This window comes from Equus przewalskii, chromosome 1, assembly GCF_037783145.1.
Source record: "Equus przewalskii isolate Varuska chromosome 1, EquPr2, whole genome shotgun sequence".
Classification (NCBI taxonomy): Eukaryota; Metazoa; Chordata; class Mammalia; order Perissodactyla; family Equidae; genus Equus; species Equus przewalskii.
Window position 1 is genome coordinate 162,192,268 of NC_091831.1, and position 19,471 is coordinate 162,211,738.

General features: G+C 45.6%; 1 protein-coding gene and 1 long non-coding RNA gene across 3 annotated transcripts; one reads left to right on the forward strand and one right to left on the reverse strand.

Moving 5' to 3' along the window:
- Window positions 1-1,700: 1,700 nt before the first annotated feature.
- LOC103543774 (uncharacterized) lies at window positions 1,701-19,214 on the reverse strand. Its single transcript, XR_542991.2, has 3 exons — window positions 18,941-19,214; window positions 2,587-2,657; window positions 1,701-2,005 (listed from the first exon to the last, which is right to left on the reverse strand). It is a non-coding gene; the product is annotated as an uncharacterized lncRNA (long non-coding RNA).
- Window positions 13,298-16,968, forward strand: LOC103545255 (granzyme B-like). Of its 2 annotated transcripts, XM_070628161.1 has the most exons (5): window positions 13,309-13,518; window positions 14,596-14,743; window positions 15,249-15,384; window positions 15,589-15,846; window positions 16,492-16,968. In XM_070628161.1, exons 1-5 carry the CDS (start codon window positions 13,464-13,466, stop codon window positions 16,651-16,653), a joined length of 759 nt encoding a protein of 252 aa, XP_070484262.1. In that variant the 5' UTR covers window positions 13,309-13,463; the 3' UTR covers window positions 16,654-16,968. The 2 variants fall into 2 exon arrangements, with proteins under 2 accessions (XP_070484268.1, XP_070484262.1); XM_070628167.1 differs by lacking the exon at window positions 15,589-15,846 and having other exon boundaries at window positions 13,298-13,518.
- Window positions 19,215-19,471: the final 257 nt, after the last annotated feature.

Genomic DNA, 19,471 nt, shown 5'->3' on the forward strand with positions numbered 1-19,471 from the left:
TGTAAACAGTGTGAAACACACACAGACACAAACACGGGCACACTCACACCTTCACACATTTCTACAAAAAACTTTGAGCATAAAGATGCTCATCGCAATATTATTTAAAATTGTCAAAAATGAGAAACAACCTAAATAACAAAGTGGAAACCATTAGCTACGGTATATCCACATAATGGAGTATGATATAAACATAAATATGATCTTTAGGAACCTTGTAGAAAACCAGGCGAAAAACTTTAACTGGCTATTTGCATGCTCTCACTCCCAAAAGAGAAAATTATCAAAGCATCAAGTTAACACTTTAGCTTATTGGACTGGCAACAATTTAAAAAAATGACAATATTCTGTTTGGGCATATATTTGGAGAAACTGCCATAGAAATTTCTTGATATAGAGTACATAAATTGGTACTATCCTTTTAGATAGCAATTTGCTAACGTGTGCAATAAGTTAAAAAAAAGCAAGTATGCTTTGAACTAGCAAACCCAGTTTATGTACTTATTCTCAGAAAATGAGACAAGTACTTAAAGGTTGTTCATTGCAGTATGGTATACACTAGCAAAAAATTTAAAAATGAGAACAACTTGAAATAAAGCAAAAAGAGCATCAATAAGTAAATTCTTGTAAGTTCATATATCACATGCAAATGACAAAATAGAAGCAGCCATTGAAATGATGACTAGTATTTCCTGACAGTCATAGATGACCAAGTAACAGAATCAGGTACAAAATCTCATGTGTGGGAGAGTAACGTCACCAAGATGGCAACATAGGTCACTCCCGAATTTGCTCCCCCTCACGAGAAGAATGACTAACAACTATTCATGAACAAGACACCACTGAGAAAATCCTAGAACAGAGAACTGAGGCTGAAGCACCCCCTGCACTGCAGAGACCAAGACAAACCTCGTTAGAGGGATGAAGGATGTTAACTAAACTTATTGTGATGACTATTTCACAACATAAGCAAGTCAAGTCATTGTGCTGTATACTTTAAACATATGCAGTGCTATATGTCAATTACATCTCAATAAAACAGGAAAAAATCTTATGTATAGCATTATCCCTTTTTTATTTTACAAACTATACAAATTTGCATAGCAAAAAGCCTATTAAAATGTACACCAAATGGTTGCTGGTGGTTGTAACTGGGTGGTGAATATTAGATAATGCTAATTTTTTCCTGTTATCTTGGTTTATTTGTATTTCCTTCAATTATATTTTTGTATATTTTGAAGATGAAAGAAGAGGCCATGGACCAAGAAATGCACTTCCTGAAGCTGGAAGAGGCAAGAAACAGATTCCCTGGGAAACTGATGTTGGATTTCCGGCCTCCAGAACTGTGAGGGAATAAATTTCCAGCCTTTTAAGCCATCGAGTTGGTGAGAATTTGTTGCGGTGGCCATAGGAAACCAATACAGCGCCTCATCTGGAAGTTTGCATTTGGAAATCATGTCCCCTGGGGTAGCTGCCTCAGAAAAAGCCGCCCCCACTGACAGGACTAAGTATGGACAGGCACCCTCTCAGGACTGCCACTCATGTGGCTACTTGTTGTTAAACTATGCCTTTGCATGAAGAAAATGGTGGCCATTCCTCCAAGTCTCTGCAGCCCCAAGCTGGGGATTACTCCCAGAGAGCCAAGTTCAGGCTCGCACCTGTGTGAGAGCACAGCCACCCAAAGCCAGGCAGCAGCTCCAGAGGTGCAGCCTCACAGAAGCTCAGTGGGAAGGGCTTAGGCCAGGGTCAAGCTGGGGGAGCATTCAAGGCCAGGGCTGGACCCCAGGACTGCCTCTGATCTCCCACGCAGACCCAAACAGAGACCACCCACCCCAGGAAGATGGGGAGAGCAGGACCACATGGAGGCCAGCTCAGTCTTCCCTTCCTCTGCCTGAAGGGGGCTCTGGGGGCCCCTCCCGTGTAACAATGCCACCCAGGGCCTTGCCTCCTTTGGATGGAAAATGGAACCCCTCCAGGTCTTCACCAAGATCCCGAGCTTCCTGTCCTGGAGAAAGAGATCAATGAGAGCCCCATTATTGAGAATTTCTGGGGGAAGAGTCCAGACCTCCCTGCATGGAGGCTGCCATGGCCTTAATAACTAGATGGAAATGACTGATTTCTCTTTACTTATTGAACAACAGTCACTGGGTACCAGCTGTGGGCAGGCTAGCCTCTGCTTACGTTTCTCCCCTGTTTTCTGCACCCTCCTCTCTCTCACCTCCCACCACCTCCTCACAAACCCTTGCTGTGTTATCACCCAGCTTGATGCTTTTCAACACCTGTTCCTGGATGAACTCCTCACATCCAGCCCCATGGCCCCTAGGGGCTAGAATTGACTCATAGACCATTCACTCACAGCCTGGGCCCCTTTCAGCCTGTCTCTTGTTCACCTGTGTAGGACATTGCAGGCCACTTGGGCTATAGCTGCCAGTCGAGTAAAGGAGGGAGTCTTTGCAGAGGTGCTGAACAGCACTACTATTGCCATCAATCAGCAAACAAGGGAATATCGAGCACCCGCTATGTGCCAGGAACTGGAGGCTCAGAAGTGGGCATGGCAGACACAAGTCCTACCCTCATGAAACTTACAGCCCAAAGGACTTTCATCAGAATTTCCCCAAGTCTCCTTCCTTGTCCAGGCTGGTCAGATTGTCCTGAATCTGTGGGGGAAATCCAAACAAGTGAAAATCATCTTATCGGAGAATAGCAACATTCATCTCTCTTACCATTTCCAGTTTTCACATGCACTGTCACATTTGTCTCTAGAACAGCAGTGTTTGGGATTGGAAATGAAGAGCCCAGTTCTGTGGTCAGTGCAGCCCCACCTCTGGATGAAGGAGAGATACAAGGAGGAAAAACACAACCAGGGCAGTGATTTCTTTATGGTTTACATCTAGGGTGCCCTATGGGTAAAAAGTTCAGTACAGACTCTGACATGGAGGACATACCCCAGTTCCTTATCTTCCTTAAATCACACCAGATCAGGGAGGCTCACATAGTGCCAGAAAAATGGGGAACAGACTCCAAGCCACAGGCCACTATGGCTTCTGCTCCGTGCTTAGCATTCAAGGTCACAGTGACCCTCAAAATTGGCCAGCTCTTAACTTGGAGGCCACATGTGTGATAAGAGCCTCTGTGTTGACACTGGGCTCCCTGGGCCTGGTCAGTGGAGCTGGGCATGCAGGGCAGCCATCCCCTCCCAGATCTTGATGCTTATCTGGGTGCCTTATCTTGATGCTTATCTGGCTGTGAAGTTCAGTCCAGTCACAGTGGTAGATGAACGTCCCCCGACCAAAACACACACACACCAGACTTATTTTCACATGTGGTAAAGATCTCCCTCTATGTTCTCGTCACCCTGGCAGGTGTGCCTTCTCACATCTTATCGCCACAAAGACCTCTGTAGCAGAATATCTTAGTGATCTTGCCCACTTCCGTGACACGGGGAGAACAGTTGACTTCACACAGCTTTTGTTTGAGGGCCGAAAATCCTCCTGAAGCAAACATGTTCCCAGATCTTGCTCAGAAAGAGACAAGGAAGGGAACAAAACAAACAAAAATACAGGATTATACACACAAGCACACACAAATATATATGCACACAGGCATATATTTGAGTGTGTATCATATATGAAATATGGATATGTGTGTCTATATACATATGTATAGATACAGGTATAGGTATGGACATATGATTTCAAAAAGCTACCTTGGCACACACATAACCCATTTGAGGAGAGATTTCCATGGCTAACAATGCTTACAAAGCATCTGCTGTAGCCCAATGCTCTTATGTTAGAGGAGGACAATGAGGCCCAGAAATTGATATAACTGAGCAGGAGCTAAGGGTTCTCAAGCTCCACCTCAGGTTGCTCCCAACTGAGAGATAAAGGCTCAGAGCCGCCAAGTCTTAAAAGTGATCTTATGGCTCTGCCCAAGATAACATCCCTGGTCCCTGACGAAGATGTTTTCCAACCTCTCTCCCAACAATTTCCTGGAGAGAAAGCTCCTGGGCCACCTGAGCGCCATTCTAAGACAACTCAAACTCTCAGAACACTCTCCTTTGCTGAGCTAACATCTGCCCGCTGTGGCTTCCACCACCTCTTAGAGTGATACAAAAGAGAGTTTGCAGCTGGGCAGGCACACGTCCTGTGTGTATGTGTGTGTACACACTTTCTATAACCATGTGACCTTGAGCACATCACTTAATCTCGCTGGGTCTGTTTCATTTTACAGTGTGATTCCTGAGAATGCCCATGCAGAGAGTGGAGAATTCAGTGAGATCACATATATGAATCACATATGCCTGGGAACATAGTCAGGTGGGGATTCATAGTAATGCCCTTGGCCTTCTCTCTTCCCTGATTTCCCCCAAACTGTATTTGTGTTAAAAAGCAGCTACCAAATAACAGCCCATTTGAAGATAGCATGATGCACACCACTCCCCTGCCCATCTTTTCTCTACATGTGTCAGCTGGGAGTTGGTTTACCAGTGGGGACCCTGTCTTTTGGGACACTCAGCAGAGCCCAGGGTGGGCACCCTCTTGGGACAGGGCTTTCCTCCTCTTATCTGTTATATCCTCTATGGGGTCAAGAAAAATGTCGAAGTTCCCTGCCCCCATGAGACTGCAGGAAAGATGAGATTTCTGGGAGACAAGGGCCAAGCCAAAGACACAAGCCAATGCTAATCCCACTCATTCTGGTCCCCATTGTCTACTCAGGAGTTGTTGAGTGTCACTCAGAGTAGGTATTTATGTGTAGGTGTTTAAGATGCTCATAGCTGCTCAGCCAAAGTCTTAGCATTTGATGCCCAGGGGACCAGAAAGCTGACTCCTAAAAACCTCAGTGGTGGAGTTCAATGCCTTGATGAATTAAGTGCAGTCCAGTAACAGATCCATCCTCCATTTTCCAGGCTTAGGAGCCCAAGACAAGGCATCATTAAATATGTTTAGAGTTGTGCAATCATATACTGGAGGTTCTGATAAAAAAGCCAGAGAGAATACAGGCAGAATAATAGTCTTTGGTATCTCAGTAAATTATCCTGCCACAGTTCCATTGGTAAAATGCTCTCAGTGGCCCAGAAGGTTTCTGCAATGTCTGATTTCCCATGTGCAGGCTTTGAAGGGATGGCTAGAATGGTTCGGAACTTTTGCTTTGTCCACATGTGGTTCCAGTGCTACTTCCTAGTACTTGGTCAGAAACAGAAGTTTAATAGCAGTGGGGGGCGGGGGCCCTACTACTAGGAGATGTCATTTCAAGACTGGAGGAGAGAGAGAGGACGTGACACAAGAATTCTTAGGTCTGCGTTATATTTTGCAAATATAACACTTCATTATATCTATGCTGAACTATGAGACAGAAAGAAAGAGAAAGACCCACCAATTTTGCAGTCATGTACTAGAAGTTCTGGTAAATGATTCAGAAGCAACCCCTTACCCACCCCAAAGCAAACCATTTGCCACATCCCATACGGACATGGTGAGAAAGCACACAGCACCAGCTACTGAGTGAGATGGGAGAAGAAATAACTCGTTCACTCCAGAAGGGCAAGGTGTGACCTTTAGGCTCTGTGGGAACGATTGCTTTGGGGAAAGGAAACGTCCTCAGTGAGCAAAATTCCTGTGGAGGTAAAGACACTCAGGGGGGTTTTGGGGGAGAATAGTCTTGACTGTGATCCAAGGTCACATCAAAAGTGACATCACAACCCAGATCATCACTCCCTTCCAAGCTGCTCCCACCCAAAAGTGCAATCAACAGCTGCCCCCAGTTGGGAGGGGGTGGGCACTCTGTTCTGACCCAAACCTGCTTCTCCTCCCCCTTCCTCTATATTCCTCTGTCTACACATCATCCCAGACATTGACCCACAGCAGAGTTTTAATGAATTATCCCCAACCCAACATCCAGATGTTGCTCTTTGTTGGTGGCTGGGCAATGATTACAGTAGGCAACAAGGAGAAATTAAAGGCTGTTCTAGTGGTTGCCAAAACTATGTTAATCTCATAAATTTATATCTGTCTTATAGACATTTTTCTCTCCCCAATCCTGCCCTCTCTCCCTTATCCTTACCACTACAGAGGCAAAAGGGAAGTACAATCTTCCCCACTCCCACTCATAACCTAGGTTCTCCTTCACTGACACGTCTTTCCCTGAAAACTGTTTTAGATGCCCTGTAAACACCCCAGAAATTGACTATCATCCCAACTTCCTAATAGGAATGGAGAGACAACTCCTACCTGAGGCGGGAATCTGTTCTCAACAGCATGGCTGAGTCTCATGGTCAAATGAAATCAGCTAGGGCCCTTTATGCTTGTAGGTTCTGATTTCAGGCAGGACTTAAGAGAATGATCAGACTCAGGGAAAGTGGTTTATAGCAGCAGACTCAAATGCCATGTATGAGTGCAGGAATGTCATGTCATTGTGCCGTTGTCATTGCTGCAAGGAATGGCCCTGCCCACGTCCAATAAGTACTAGATGTGATTTGGTAAGAGGCTAAGGCCCAAGAGGATTGCCCCTCATGGGCCAAGCCTGACATTCTCCTACATGTCAGGGAAGAAAATCAGGAGAATGAAGAATAAAAGCAAAGGGAGTGTGTGATCCCAAGGACCTTTTCCATCACAATTTGATGGAATTTCCATCACAGTATTGTGGACACTGAGGAATCTTTCTTCTCTAAGAGAACTAGAGTCACATATTAAAGATATAGACAGAAACTTTTACTCCTCAGCACCTGCTTAAATTTCTCCCAGATTCCTCGAACACTATATGATAGGGTTAAGCTGTAGAGGTGTGGAGAAGATCCCAGACTTTGGAATCAGATCCCTGCATTCTAATCCCAAGTCCCCCTCCATTCTCATGAGCTGAGTCATGTGGAACAAGTCCCTTACCTCCACAGGGTCTTAGCTTTCTCATTTGTAAAATGGAAGAAATATTGGTAGTGACTCAGATGGTGAGGTGAGGCTCTGTGGTTGGTGATCAATAAATATTAGCCGACATTATGACATTGGGTAATATTGTCTCATTTGTTCAACAAACTGAAGAATCATATCTTATTTTCTATAGATATTTTTATTATCAACTTTCACTTCAACACAGCTTTTTAAAATTACAAGTCACAAATGCTTTTCACCATCTTTTAGTTTTTCTCTATTTGGTCATATCTGAGAAGAAATTTAGTCTCTCCACTGACGCTTTTTCCAGGTAGGATTCTTCCTAGAAAGGCACCTGTATTATAGCTTTTCCACATGTTTGCCATCTCAGTAAGCATTTCACTCCCTTAAATTTGTATTACTACTTCTAGATTTGGGAGGATGTTCCTCCATGACCTTGGCCATTTGACTATCCATTGAGGTTAAGAGAAAATTTTCCTTGAATTTCCCACTCCCTCCATTCTCAGTCTAGTCAGTCTATAATGTCAAGGTTACTATGTTCAGGGCCCTAGCCTGACTCTTGAAGAACCAACCCAAAAAGGGTGAGGGCCAGGAATGAGGATGATGGGAAAGGGCAGGGCCTGAGACTCAGGGGTTTTATGTCCTCCTCTAACCTCTCCTTCTTGTGTGAGGAGCTTTAGTATATTTGCTTTCCAAATATACTAAAGCAAGGAAATAATCAATGACATTATGGGAGCTCTAGCAATTCCGAGGAGAGTCATCTTGGGCTGGAGTGGACATAAAGCCCTGAAGTTTCCTAACTTTAAGTCAGCAGAATGACCAACAACCCCCTAGACACAGAGCAAATAAAGGTTCCATAGCGTTGTGCTCTGTTGACCCTGTCATGCCTTGTCTTATCAAGGGACTGACTTGTTACTTTAGACTTCAAACACCACCTAAAACCATGAACTGTATTCTGAAATATTTCTCTGCTTCTTGTCTTGACAGAGATAGAATCAGTCTTCTCAGACACAACTAGATAGAGGTAAGGTAACAGACACTGCAGTGACCACACAAACAAGGAACATAGTCCTTGTAAAAAATTTGGAAAATCGCTAAACAAATGGATGACTGTACCACACTACTAGTAATATGACCAATCCCTGGGGCAGGGGGACAGCATTATTTCCAGAGCTACCACATTACAATATGCAAAATTCCAAGTTTTCATTGGAAAATTGCAAATACAAAGAAACAAAAAAAGTATGATCCATTCACAGGGGGACAAAAATAAATTTACAGAAAACATTTTGAAGAAGCCCAGACATTGTTTATATAAGACAACATGTAAATTGACTGTCTTTAAAACATTCAAAGAACTAGAGGAAACTATGAAAGGAACTCAAGGAAATCAAGAACAATGTATGGAAGTGTAGATAATATCCATAGATATATAGAAATTATAATTTTGAAGTTTAAAAGTGCAATAGCTGTAATGAAAATTCCACTGGAGGGATTCAACAATAGATTGACCAGACAGAAGAAAGAATCAATGAACTTTCAGGGCAAAGGAAAGAATCCAGACTGAGGAGCAGAAAGAAAAAAGAGTGAAGAAAATGAACAGAGCCTAAGGGATCCATGGGAAACTATCAAGAATACTAACAGATGCATTATGGGAGTCCCAGAAGGAGAAAAAGGAAAGGACCAGAAAAACAATATTTGAAGAAATAATGGCCCAAACTTCCTAAATCTGGTGAAACATAGGAATATGCATATCTAAGAACCTCAACAAATTTCAAGGAGGATGAACTCAGAGATCCACACTAAGATACACTACAATCAAACTGTCAAATGCCAAAGACAAAGAGTAAATCTAGAAAGCAGCAAGAAGAAATGACTTAACGTGGACAGATGATTAACAGTAAGATTAACAGACCATTTCTCGTCAGAAATCATGGAGGCCAGGAGGCAATGGGATGATATATTTAAAGTACTGAAAGGAGAGAAAAGCCCGTCAACCAAGAGTTCTATATCTGGTAAAACTGCCCTACAAATAAATGGGGAAATACAGATATCCCCAGATAAACAAAAGCTAAAGGAATTCATCATTAGTAGATCTGCCCTACAAGAAATGCTAAAGGGAGTCCTTCAGGCTGAAACAAGGGCATTAGATGGCAACTTGAATCCAAATGAAGAAATAAAGATCTCTGATAAAAAGAACTACAAAGATAAATATAAAAGCTAGTAATAGTGTATTCTGGGTTTGTAACTCTCCTTTTTGTTTCCTGTATGATTTAAAATACATAAATGCATAATAAATACTTATTAAATAATAAATGCATCAAGCAATAATGGTAAAACTTATGGGCACACATGTAGAAAGATGTAATATGTGACATCAACAACATAAATGGGAGTGGAACTGAATAGGAGTTAATAAATTAATTACAAAAATTGCAGGGTAGAAGATCAGTTGTGTTTCTATATACTAGCAATGAACAACCCAAAAAGGAAATTAAGAAAACAATTCCATTTCCAACAGCACTAAAAGAATAAAATACCTAGGACTAAATCTAACCAAGGAGGTAAACAAATCATACATGAAAACTATGAAACTTTGCTGAAAAAAATTGAAGAAGGACTAATTAAATAGAAATACATTCCATGTTCATGGATTGGAAGACGTATAGTGTTAAGATGGCAATACTCTTCAAAGCCATCTACAGAGTCAATGCCATCTCTATCAAAATTCCAATGGCCATTTTTGCTGACCTGGAAAAGCCAATTCTAGAATTCATATGGAAGTGCAAGGGGCCCCAAATAGCCAAAACAACATTCAAAAAGAAAAACAAAGTTGGAGGACTCGTACTTCTTGGTTTCAAAACTTACTATAAGATGAGGGTGACCCGGTGTCAGCATGGTTAAGTTCACATGTTCTGCTTTTGTGACCTGGGATTCACCAGTTCGGATCACAGGTGCAGACCTACACACCACTTGTCAAGCCATGATGTGGTAGCCATCCCATGAATAAGTAGCAGAAGATGGGCACAGATGTTAGCTCAGGGCTAGTCTTCCTCAGCAAAAAGGAGAAGGATTGACAGCTGATGAAGGTTCAGGGGTAATCTTCCTCAAACAAACAAAAAAAACTTACTACAAAGCTACAGCAATCAGAAACAGTGTGGCACTGCATAAGGATGGACATATAGACCGATGGAATAGAAGTGAGAAACCAGAAACAAACCTGAACATCTTTGACCAATTGATTTTTGACAAGGGTGCCAAGACCATTCAGTAGGGAAAGAATAATATCTTCAATAAATGGCGCTGGTACAACCTGATAACTACATAAAAAGAATGTAGTTGGATCCCTACCTAACTCCATACACAATAATTAATTCAAAATGGATCAACAGCCTAGATATCAGAGCTTAAAGCATAAAACTCTTAGTAAATCTTCATGACCTCTGATTTGGCACTGGATTCTTAGATTTGACACCAAAAGCACAAGCAACAAAAGATAAAATAGATAAATTGGATTTCATAAAAATTAAAACGTTCTGTGTACTAAAGATAGTATCAAGAAAGTGAAAGACAATCTACAGAATGAGAGAAAATATTTATAAATCATATATCTCATAAAGGTTGAGTATCCAGAATATATAAAGACCTCTTACAACTCAACAACAAAAAGACAAACAACTCAATTAAGAAATGGGCAAGGACTTAAACTGACATTTTCCCAAGGTATACAAATGACCTGGAAACAGAGGAAAAGATACAAACATCAGTATTTATTAAGGAAACGTAAATCAAAACCACAATGACATATCACTTCATAACAACCTGAATGGCTATAATCAAAAAGAAAGAGAGGAGGCAGCCCCGTTGCCAACAGGTTAAGTTAGCGTGCTCCGCTGCAGCGGCCCAGGGTTCGGATCCTGGGCGTGGACATGGCGCTGCTCGACAGGTCACGTTGAGGCGGCGTCCCACGTACCACAACTAGAAGGACCCATAACTAAGATATACAACTATGTACGGCGGGGCGGGGGGGTGGTTTGGGGAGATAAAGCAGAAAATAAATAAATAAATAAATAAAAGTAAAAAAAAAAGAAAGAGAGAAAAATCACAAGTGTTGGAGAAGATGTGGACAAATGAGAACCCTTATACATTGCTGGTGGGAACGTAAAATGGTGCAACCACTGAGGTAAAAAGTTTGGTGGTTCCTCAAAATGTAAACATAGGATTACCATATGATCTAGAAATTCCACTCCTAGGTGTGTATCCAAGAGAAATGAAAACATATGATCCACACAGAAATTTCTACACAAATATTTATAGCAACATTAGTCATAATAGCCAAAAGGTGGGAACATCCCAAATGTCTACCCACAGATGAATGGATAAATTGTAGTATATGTATACAAAGGAATATTATTTATCTATAAAAAGAATGAATATTGATACATGCCACAGCTTGGATGAACCTCAAAATCATTATGCTAAGTCGAAGAACCCAGATAAAACAGGTCAAAATACTTCTTGATTCCTTGTATATGAAGTATCCAGAATATGTAAATCCATAAAGATAGAAAGGAGATTATAGGCTGCCAGGGGGCGGGGCCGGGGGCGGGAGAGGGAGGAGGGTATGGTTCGTTGCTCTTCTGGGTGATGAAAAAGTTTCAAAACTAGGGAGAGGTCGTAGTTGCACAATATTGTGAATGCACTAAATGCCACTGAGTTGTACTTTAAAATAGTTAACCGTGTGTTATGTGAATTTCATCTCAAGTTTTAATAAAGGCTCATAGACATGTTTAGCATAATTCCCTTTGAATTTTGTAAAATGCAGATATACACAAGAGAAAAATGTTAGATCATACTTCAAGACATTAAAGATGATTATCAATGAGTGATGGGAAATGAGGTAATTTTAATTGTTTCCTCTTTGCTTAAATTATTTCTAAAATTTTCCAACAATGTTAGGAAATATTTGCATGTTGAATTCTTTAGTATCAGGGAAAGAAATACTATAGTGATATTGACTAGAGATTTTTAAGAGCATGAGGAACATGCTTAAATTGTAGAGTTAAATGAGGATAAAAGAAAACTGTACTGTATATATAATATGATCCCAAGTATTTAAAATGCACTGCTCATGGTAACAGGCTGTCTGCTGGTGAGAGGAAGATGAGTGGCACTGTTCCTTTCTACTTTCCATATTTTCTTAATGAACATTTCTTACCACTATAATCAGAAAAGTGATTTTATTTTTAAAATGTCTACTACTGGGTAAGCTGGGTGCAACAAGGTAGAGGTTTGATAAATGTACTTGGTTTGATGAGGAGAATATTTACACTGGAATCATGGATTTTGATACAGAATATTCCTCGTAGAAAAACTGTAAAGTACACAAAATATAAAGAGGGAAACTTAAATCACCAGGCCCTAACCTCTCAGATATGCTTAGTTGTTCTCTGAACAGGATTGGGCTTGGGCTGTTTAGAAACAACAGTCCTTCACTTCCATCGTAGCGAGATCATCAGCAGAATTTGTTGAGCAAATGTGAGTCTATGATGTGCCAGGCCGGCTCCATCAGAAGTGTGGCTCTCTTGATGGAGAACAGAGAATCCTGAAAGGATAATGATTGGTCTTTGGTTGCCTGGTAAGCTTTCTCACTTCACACGGTATCAGCAATTTAGTCGTCTGAGCTTCCTCTGGGAACTCAGCCCTTTCCCAGTCTTAGTCCATGTGGTTTGGGTGGGACTGACTCCAGCCTACCCAAAGGAAACTGACCTAAGATTGAGTCAATTAGTGGGTTCAGTTTCTAGGGTCATAACTATTTGTTAATTTAGGCCAATAAAGGTCAAGTGCAGGACTTTTGTTAAAAACATGGACAAGAGAGACGGACTCTATCACTCTGAGCATTTGTAACTTAAAAAGAGACCTTAAAAATCCCCTAGGAAGGAAGCTGTGCTGATGAACGGGTTGCTACATGGATTTGGTAGATGGTGGCCATGCTTTGCTTTCATCTTGTGCATCCCTCTACTACGGTCCTTCCCATACTGTGCTCTGCTCACTGATGCTTCTGTCTCCTCCACCAGACAGGCAGCTCTCTAAGGGAAGGAGACACATCTCCACTATGTTTGGTCATGGCACAGAGAAGGGCCCAAACACATATATGCTGAAGAAATCATCCCGATTGACTTAGCAACATGGAAATGAGGCATTGGTGGTTCCTTCACTGGGGACTCAGGTTTCTGGGGTTCCAATACCTCTACTTGTCAATACCACAGCACACGGTCTCCACTTTGTACCCCTGGGTTCCTGCTCTAGGCTGCAACAAGTGGTCCGCCCTGAGTCATCCACTGCGGGTTCTCATGTGGTCACTGCATGATTCTCACACAACCACCTAGAGGACTTCAACAGGCAGAAGGAGTGGGGGCAGGGAAGCTTTCATAGAAAGCCGTCTCTGATGAAGCACCACACAACCACAGGGGGACTTGAGGTCACTGAGCCCATCTGTACCTCCTTCCTCTCCTCGGGGCTAAAAGAGAGCAAAGAGGAAGCAACAGCCTCTCTGACCTGGGCAACCTTCCTGGAAAGATGCAGACTCTCCTGCTCCTGCTGGCCATTTTAGTGTCCCCTGGGGCAGAGGCAGGTGAGTGACCATCCCCGCCCTCAGATGCCCAACCCCTGCCCCCAAATCACAGTGGGCACACATCTCCTGCCCCTTCTGCACATCCCTGTTCCATCCATCCACCAGCAACATTCTCTATCCCAGCTCCCTTCCCACCTCAGAATCCCATGTATGACGCTGGATAAGCTACCAACAAGAATGTCAGGGAAGAAGGCAGTTCTCAAGAACAGCCAGTGGGTGCTATTCCCTCCCTAGGCCCTACGTTTGCCATCTGCAAAGTGGAACTTAACTGGAAGTGCATGGCAGAGGGAGGGAAACTGGAAAAGAGAAAATATTAAGTTCCCCTGCAGAGGGCAGAGTGGGCCTGGCTTCCAGGTTTGGGATGACACAGATGCCTCCCTCAGCATCTGATTAGGAGAGAAGTCTAGAGCTCTGCAGACCCCGGAGTTGGTGGGACCACTGACCCCAGAGGACTGCTGGTGCCTTGCTCAGTCCCAAGGCCCCTCAGTCCCTTCTCCAGCTCTGCTTTTCTTCCCAGGCCTTTAACAGCTCCCTTCTTGCCAGGATGGAGCAGTTGTTTGCAGACCTGAACTTCTCTTCTTTTCTGAATCCCACAAGCGCTGGCCCTACAAACTCTCCTTCAGGCCCTTGGGGGCCATTCCTTCATGCAGCCAACAAACAGCTTTTGGGCACCCACTATGTGTCAGGCCATGGGAAACAGGCTACAACAACATCTAGATCCCTAAACCTAAGACCTGGCCACTGGAAAGCATCATCATCCCAGACATCACAGGACAACAGTGCCTTATACAGGTTCTTGAAACAAAGCAAAGTCAGGAGAAGAATTCTCAGGAGACTCTAGGACTTTGCTGTCCCTAGGATGCGTAATTGGATGCTCACCTCCAATTATCTGTGGAGGACACATTCACAGGCCAAGCCTGCTCCTCTTCCTTTTCCTAGAGGGAAAGCCCCACCCCAGCCCCTCTCAACTCCACGCCATCTCAGGCTCCCAGATGCCCAGCAGTCCTGAGCCTTCAAGGTGATGCATGCCTTGTGAACTCCGTGGGAGCGCACAAGTAGATAAGACTTTTCCTTCAGGGGAGATCATCGGGGGACATGAGGTCAAGCCCCACTCTCGCCCCTACATGGCATTTGTTCGTTATCTGATTAAAGAAAAAAGGAAGAACTGCGGCGGTGTCCTCGTGCGACAGGACATTGTTCTGACCGCTGCTCACTGCTGGGGAAGGTGAGGGACCGTAGACAGCTGACACCTCCTGAGACCCCAAAAGGGACCCCTGTCCTCTGCCGAGGGCCTGCAGCCTGGGGTAGCTCCCCTGGCTCCTGGGAGCTCAAGGGCATGAGAGGTCATCAGAGGAGCCATCTGAGGGCATGCCTGGGTTATGGAAAGTGAGAATAGGACAGGCAAGCTTTGGGGTCAAAGGGTCAGAGGTGAGAGGTACTGGCCCAGTTGAGAAGAGAGACCACACTGGTCAAATGAAGCAGCTGTGGAGGATGGAACCATGCACTAGGGTCAAAAGGCAAACTCAGAGTCCTTTCACAATATTGCCTGAGGGCTGAGAAAGCTCCCAGAATCCCCTCTCAGAGTCACCCACTGCCCAGTGCTCCCATTGTTTTGATTTCTCCTTCCTGCAGCCCTGCCCTGGCCCAGCTGTCAGCAGCCCTTCATGGCTCCTGGGCTGGATCTCCTTTGACTCCACGCCCCCCATATCCCCACCCTGCTTTCTGCATAGCTCAATCAAGGTGACCCTGGGTGCCCACAACATTAAGAAACAGGAGAAGACCCAGCAGGTCATCCCTGTGAAGGAAGCCATCCCCCACCCACATTATAATTCTAAGAAGATCGCCAATGACATCATGATACTAAAGGTAAGGGAACCTCCCTGCTGCTCTTGCTGTCCTGGGTCCAGATTGCTTCCCCTCCCACTGGGACCTGTCCCTTCCCTCCGTCCCATCCTGGCCACCTGACTAGTCCCAGTGGCTCAGGGGAGAGGGAAGTCAGTGCAGACCCATCGCGGTGTCCAGGCCCAGGAGGCCAGTGGCTGAGCTGGACTTTCTTGCCTCTGTCATCAGCTGGAGAGAAAGGCCGAGCTGACTACAGCTGTGCAGCCCATCAGCCTGCCCTGGGGCACAGCCCAGGTGAGGCCTGGAGAGGTGTGCAGTGTGGCAGGCTGGGGGAGAGTCACTCCAAATGGCAGAGGGTCTGACACTCTGCAGGAGGTGGAGTTGACAGTGCAGCAGGACCAGGTGTGCAAATCCTACTTATGCAATTACAACAGTACCACTCAGCTTTGCGTGGGAGACCCGAAGGAAGAGAAGTCTTCCTATAAGGTGAGACTGGGCACCTACCTAGCTTGGCTCCGGGGAGAGTGGTGTTTTGGGACTTTCAAACCCAAGGAGTGGGGCCTCCTCCACACCCTAGACTCTGATCTTTCTCCTGGGAAGAGAAGGGGGAGCAGCCAGAGTGGGGATTCACAAGTCTTCTGGGAGCCTACCAGGGGCCTGAGATGCATCTAAATATGGTGCTCCATCCACATCATGAATTTGCAACACTCTGCCCCACGACGGGCACAGGTGTTAGAAAACTGCTCCCTGGGTGTACAGCAGTCAAACCAGGTGGCTCCTCAGAGCTGGCTCCCATCTTGGTTAAATGGCTCACCCTCCATGCTGAGTGTCAGCCTCACCTGCCTGCTTCCATGTTCTTAAAGGGTAGACGGAATAACAGTCCTACAGCGCCCTCATGGGAGAGGATCTGGGACCTGGGGGAGGAGAGGGAAGCACCCCTGAATGAAATGAAGCTGTGACAATGTCCAGGGTCAGGACTAGGCAGCTGAGGGGCCCACAGGGACCTGCCCTGCTCTCTGATGTTCCACATGGAGGCCAGGCCAGCCGGCCTTCACTGAGAGGGCACTTGGGATGCAGGTGGGCAGGCCCCAGGGAAGCACGGACTCAATCCTCACCACTCTCTGTCTACAGGGGGACTCTGGAGGACCTTTCGTGTGTAAGAACGTGATCCAGGGCCTTGTCTCCTATGGACGATCAGGCGGGATTCCTCCACGGGTCTATACCAAAGTCTCGAGTTTTCTGCCCTGGATAAAGAAAATCATGAAGGTGCCGGCCCCATTTTGGCGTGGCTAAGTTCGTTTGCTCCACTGCGGTGGCCCAGGGATTTCCCCATTCACATGCTGGGAGCCGACATGGCACTTCTCAACAGGCCATGCAGAGGCGGCATCCCACATGCTGCAACTAGAAGGATCCACAACTAAGAATATACAACTATGTACCGGGCAGCTTTGGAGAGCTAAAAAAAAGGAAAAACTGAAATCTATAAAAGAAAAAAAAAAAAAAGAAAACCATGAAAAGCCTCTAACTGTAGGAACCAGCTCACCTTCTTTGGAGCTGATCCAGAATGACACCAGTAACTAAATAAATGTCTCTGAGCTGAGCAGGAAAGGCTGTTTTCTTGTTTATTCATTGACCCTCATTCACAGGCACTAACTCTGTCCTTAGAAGGTCAAGGACACAAATATACGGTTTTCTGCTTCCTCCTCTTCCATCTCCCACCACCACCTCCCCCAAACCTCAAGAAAAGCTGTTCCCCAGCTCCTTCTGACCCACACGTTTGTCTGGGCCTGCCCTTCTGCCAGGGCTGCAGCTGAGCACCATCAGGAGAAAACATGAACCTCTCTGATCCTGGGTCTCAGGGTGAACTTCTTACCTCCTTCCCTGTGTTATATGGCAGACAGGAAGGGGGATGACACCATGGGTCCCGGACACCAAGCAGGTAAGCCTGAGGCTGCAGCCCTATGGCATAGCCACCCACACTGGGGAGGGGAGAGGCTTCCTGAGCAGGATATTTCTCTCCCACAGCCAGGGAGAGGGCACACAGTCAGGGTGGGTCCCTGGAGAAGCTCCTTGTTCTCACCCAGCCTGAGTTTCCTCCCTGTCCTCCTGTGACCTTGGGGCCCAGCTTGCCCTCCAGTCTCCTGGCTGCCCCTTCTTCTCCATCCCTGCTTTCCATGGAGAGTTCTCAGAGTCCACCAACTCCTGTCCCCTCCACACAAGCCTGATCTGAGTTGGCCCCTTCCTTATAGCCCTCCTGCCTAGGACACTCAGAGCTCCGTGTGGTTCCAGTAGGGCCTCTCCCCTGAGATGCCAGCCCAGCTCATGACATGGCAGAGAGTGCCACAAGGAACCAGGCTTGTGCTGGCAACAGGCGGGACCCGTGGAGGACACGGCAGGCAGGCTGTCTCTCCAGAACCCCTGCCCCATCTCTCACCTGGCAAGGCCAGCTCAACCCCTCACATTCACCCCAGTGACTCCCCAAGTGCTCAGGGTGCATTTCCCACTTGGTCATTCAGTAGCCTGAGTACATTTCAGCCTGTCCCTCTTACTCACTGCTGGCCTCTAGGCTAAGACCCCTCACTGGCCACCTAGGGCTGTCTCAGCCTTTTGAGTTAGCCCTACGCTCTCTGCAGTAGGACTGGAAAGCACCATTTTTCCATCAATAAACAAACACACCCTGATTGAGCTCCTAAGTGCCTGGCACTGGGGATCCACAGTGGACCTAATACAGACTCTGTCATCTGAACCTGAGGGACACTGACAGTGTGAGTTTCACCCAAATCATGTAACTCTCCCTCCCTGTCACATGAGTGCACATGGCCTAGATCTCGTGGGAAATCCACAGGAATAAAGAACTTGAGTTTTGTTCCTATTGCTGGTCACAGTCCATGTGAGCATGAGCACGTGTTACTCTAGGACAGCAGGGTGTGGGATTTGGAAATGACAGCAGTCATTTAGTTTCTAGGAGTGAAGTCACCACACTCTGTCCACTGGAGCCTCCTCTTTACCTAGAGGAGAGGGCAGCCCGTAGGGAGGGAGGAGGGCAGCGAGGGCAGCCTTACCTTCATTAGCCTCAAAAGTGGGAGGTAGGAATGTAATTGCACAGAATCAGAGTGTAGGAAAAACTGTATTCTGTATTTGGTTGAAGGCAACTAGAGTCAGACTCTAAACACCCATCCAACTGGACTGGCCGGAAACATGATCCCTGTGGTTACTGTACCTCCTGCCTGCACAGAATCAAACCAGAATCAGGGAGGTTCACATGGTCTGGAAATCTGGAGAAAGGCCTCTCCTCTTTAGGCCACTGTGGTTACTGCTGCATGCGTAGTTTCCAGATCACCCAGATTTTTCAATTTGAGGAGGGTTTTGGCTTGGAGCCCACACATACAGTACGGAATTCTTTGCTAAATGAGGATCTCCCTGAGTTGGGCTCAGCTCAGGAAACACTCCCAGCAGCCATCTCTCCAAGGGCTTGCCTGTCATATGGGGCACGACCTGGGAGATCAGCATCCGTTCCAGCTCTGAGCTCCTGCTCCAAACACACACACAGCACTATCCTCTCACCACAAGAGGTACTTACTCTGGGATCATGTAACCCTCACAGGCATGGCCTTTCCCACCTTGTTGTGCACAAAGCAGGCAGCAACACAGTCTCTTCATGACTGTGGGTACCTTCATGAGGGTAGAGCAGTGAAGACACGCAGCTTCTGATCTGGAGCCGAAAAAATATCTCTGTATCTAGGACATACTAAGAACCTGGATCCTTGATGCAAAAAGACAAGAAAGAAAATGCCAAAAGCAAAGCAAAAGTATTATTTAAAAAGTAGCCCAGCCACATGTATATTGAGTTTAGATATGACATTTACTTGAGGAAATGGTTCTGTGGTTTTGATACAAGTTTGAGGACGCTGCTGCAGGCCTTCCTCCTGTGAGAGATGAGGGAGGGACACAGTCCCAGGAGGGAGCAGTGGCCGACTGAAAGGACCACAGAGTTAGAACAGAGCCTGGACTGAGCCCAGGCGCCCTGACAGCCAGGCCAGCAAGAGCCCTGACATGTTGTCTAACCCCCGCCCCGTGATGACTTCCTGGCATCCCTGAACAAGAGCTGAGC